Genomic DNA, 3,382 nt, shown 5'->3' with positions numbered 1-3,382 from the left:
GCCCATCAGCCAAGTAACAGCCTGTTCTGGTTTAGCGTAACAAACACCAGCACTCTGAGAGCTGGTGCTTGTTACGCTAGCCTTTTTCAGAGTAGGCTCTTTGAGAATATTAGTTAAAAGAGACCTTTGCCGCTCTAAATCCATCAACTATATAATAGAGCTTACAGCGTAAAAACGATTAAAAAGATCAACGCGTTGGAGTGGTAAGACTTGATAGTCTCACTATCTTAACATACTCGGCTCTCTTCCTTGTCACTACATCTCTGCGTATGATGAAGGCGATATCCCTAATCGACGTCGAAAAACATCAGGAAAGGGCCAAGGCAGTATGGACCTTGGCGGCATCTCCTCCGCTCGCCATGATGGAAGAACACCCCGAAGAAGCAGAAATCATTCGCAGACTTCAAGTCCTGGCAGAAGAAAGATCGTAAGAAGATGTTATGTTATACAGCGGGATGCAGCTAACATCTATTAGAGGCGTAGGCCAGCATTTCACTCGTGTTGCTGGGGCTTCTGGTCGCCTCTGTGATATTATGCGAGACTCGAACTTGTGCCGAACAAGTCTACCAAATTAATTCAACGCTGTATTTCTGCAGAGAATCTATTTGAGTGCATGCGTTATGCTGTACCAAACCAATCACAATGCAGTGAAGATCATCTTCGCGCATGGAGACCAACCAAGGGCAAAGATAAAGAAAAATCGTGATCAGAGGGGATAGGATCTAATATTTAAATTTGGTCATAGATAGCAAGGTTATGATACGCTTTCGCTTCTATTACCACAATGGATACAACGATCGTTTTTTGGCCATAGGTCTGCTACTTTGGTTCCAGGTCTTTTGTATTGCTTGAACTGTGTCCGTCTTTAAGCTCTCAAGACGTTGGATAGAGGATGTGCACCTTTCTTCAGGCTTTTCCATAACACGATTTTCTTGCTCCGCTAATTTTAATAATAGGTGTCTTTGCACCTCTAAGCTTCCCTCAATTTCGTGTATATCATGCCGATTGTTTCTGATGGTCTGTTCCTTGATGTGGCTCTTGTTATTGAATACTCTGCCTTCATATCTCTCTCGCTGCTCCATCTGACGAAAATGGCTATTGTCTTTGATGAAATCTCGGAGAGGCTTATCGGGTCTCCAGTCGGTAGGCATATTTGGAGACTTGTAGTCAGGTAAGCGCGGGCTAGTTATGAGAGCTTGAAATTGTAGCTGTGAGTCTTTGTGAATTGCGCGGGATTTGTCATGCACAGTAACCCACGCTTATATATAGGTGGAAACCCATAAGTCGACTAGGATTAGAATTATGCTAACCGGCTGTAGCCTGAAAGTTATAGTCGAGCTTAGCACCAAAAGTGGCAAGCAAGTGGGTCGCGGCACCAACCTTTGCCCCTTCGCATAAGCATGTGTATCAGAGATTCTCCATGTGAGCAAACCCTAAAAGGTGCCATAAAAAAAGGTGGCCACCACAGCAGAACAGCAGAACAGCAGAACACAACAATGCAATTCATCTTGACTTAGCTCTGCACCATTCTCTCTTAAGTGCTCTTTATATAATATTTACTTTACTGCATTCGCCGCAACATCTAGACATGTCCTTGGACAAGGATTAGTTCCAGCTTGGGACAGTTTTTCTCCCACACCCCGCAATTTACTGCCAGTCACTTCATAATTTATATAGCTGCGCTCCTGCTCCTGTATATCTGTGTGCCCTGAACTTTCTTCTACTCCTCTCCTTAGACGCTCGCTCACTTACTTCTAGCACACATGGACATCCTGATGCTAGCTTGGTATTTGCTTATACCTTCCAATATATAAGGCGAGAGAAGACAGCCTATAACAAACTCCGCGTAATGACTTAAATAGGATGTTAGAAGGCTAGGTGTTAAAAAAAATCCGGCGTGGCATTATACGTTAAAATTGCCCCATGCACCTGCTCAGACACGAAAAAGTGCTGATGATTTGTAGTTGTTTTGGCAATAATTACATCGGGACGCGAAATCCCCCACATATTCCTGGTGTCATGCTGTATTGTGATGCTTACTTCTAGCTATCTTGGCATTAAGGCACACCAGAACTTAAGCGCCGCTATCACATGTGCCTGACTTAGCATGACAGTACAGCTTGAGCTAGTAGGAATAAAAGCGTAACGCTAGTGCAAGCTTTCTAAATCTATATAATGAGCGTCTTGCCATCATCTTGTGTTCGTACCGTGAGATCAAAATCTGCTACTCTAGAACATTATGCGTTCCATACATCTTGTAAGTTTGGTACTAATAGTAATGCTGTTGCTAACATGCGACAGGCGATAACTCACGATGAGCTACTTCTTGATCAGATCCAGGCTAGAATGAGAGAAGAAGAGGCACGATGACTAGTCCTACCACGATTCCGCTAACTTTTGGTAGTTTATCTTGACAGCGAAAGCTTTTCTGTCCTTGCTTGCAAGGGCGGAACCTGAGTAATTATCTAGAGTATTTGCGGCCAAAGCTCCTACCACACAGGCTGTCTTTCGATCGCGACTCGAATTTCTCTACACAAGCTGCACAGTCTGAGCGCCCGTCACATCCAGCTATGGTTGATATCTGTCGCAAACCATGCAAGGATACAATGACATCAAATGCAGATGAAACACGGCGGTACTCTAGATGTAACAAGACCCTGCAAATGTGGCATACAAAAGACCGTTGTAGAAATCTAGCAAAAATACAGATCAATTTTTCTCCGCACCCACGCGTGCAACAATATCCAACAGTCCGCTACTTTCCTTCCTACTGGCAGCTCCCAACTAGATACGTAGAAGAATAGCAACCTCTTTGAAACTACATTAGGAGACCGTCACTCTTCTCATAATACTGCAAGCACTAATGCGGACATGCTAGACTGGTATGGTAAGGATAACAGCGACGCACCGCAAGCCATACCGCATATGCTCCTATCGCACCCAGCGCACGTTGATGTCCGACCGTCCGCCTCTCTTACGTGCACTACACGCCTGTACGACCAAGACAAAGACGACCGAGGCAACCATTCTTCCTATAATACTACAAGCGTTGAAGCGGAAATGCTAGACGCACGATCTACAGCTAGCAACTCAAATAAAATGATGATCAATTTCTTAGATGAATCTCATAGTGTTCTGTCGGATACATAATATAATTTCTATTAGCTCGGTCTGGCCGTTAAGTGGAAGTTAGGTAAGTAAACTGATATTGCAGGGGTTTGCAGAAGGATACTTCCTGAACTACTTTAGCGCTAAGCATTCTTTTTGTGACTATCTAGCGGTTTGCAAGTGGTTGCAGGAGGATACTTCTTTAACTATCATGACATTCATGCTCCTGAAAAGCTTCTGCTCCTAGAAACGCTCTGCTCCTAGAAACGCTCTG

General features: G+C 44.1%; 3 protein-coding genes across 3 annotated transcripts; 2 read left to right on the top strand and 1 right to left on the bottom strand.

Annotated features, from left to right (window-relative positions):
• Positions 1-272: 272 nt before the first annotated feature.
• On the top strand, positions 273-575 carry COCVIDRAFT_32141 (hypothetical protein; the record flags this gene model as incomplete). The annotated part of the gene is made up of 2 exons (XM_014694536.1): positions 273-427; positions 476-575. 2 exons carry the CDS (start codon positions 273-275, stop codon positions 573-575), a joined length of 255 nt encoding a protein of 84 aa, XP_014550022.1.
• Positions 576-776: 201 nt separating this feature from the next.
• On the bottom strand, positions 777-1,151 carry COCVIDRAFT_116836 (hypothetical protein; the record flags this gene model as incomplete). Its single annotated transcript, XM_014694535.1, has 1 exon — positions 777-1,151. The coding sequence occupies one exon, from the start codon at positions 1,149-1,151 to the stop codon at positions 777-779; it is 375 nt and encodes a 124-aa protein (XP_014550021.1).
• A 1,597-nt stretch (positions 1,152-2,748) lies between these two features.
• On the top strand, positions 2,749-3,039 carry COCVIDRAFT_71713 (hypothetical protein; the record flags this gene model as incomplete). The annotated part of the gene is given in 2 exon segments (XM_014694534.1): positions 2,749-2,792; positions 2,805-3,039. Coding segments are annotated over 2 exon segments (279 nt in total), but the record flags the coding sequence as incomplete, so codon positions are not given.
• Between the last annotated feature and the right edge of the window lie 343 nt (positions 3,040-3,382).

This window comes from Bipolaris victoriae, assembly GCF_000527765.1.
Source record: "Bipolaris victoriae FI3 unplaced genomic scaffold scaffold_347, whole genome shotgun sequence".
NCBI classification, from domain to species: Eukaryota; Fungi; Ascomycota; class Dothideomycetes; order Pleosporales; family Pleosporaceae; genus Bipolaris; species Bipolaris victoriae.
This window is presented reverse-complemented; position numbering and strand designations above follow the sequence as displayed.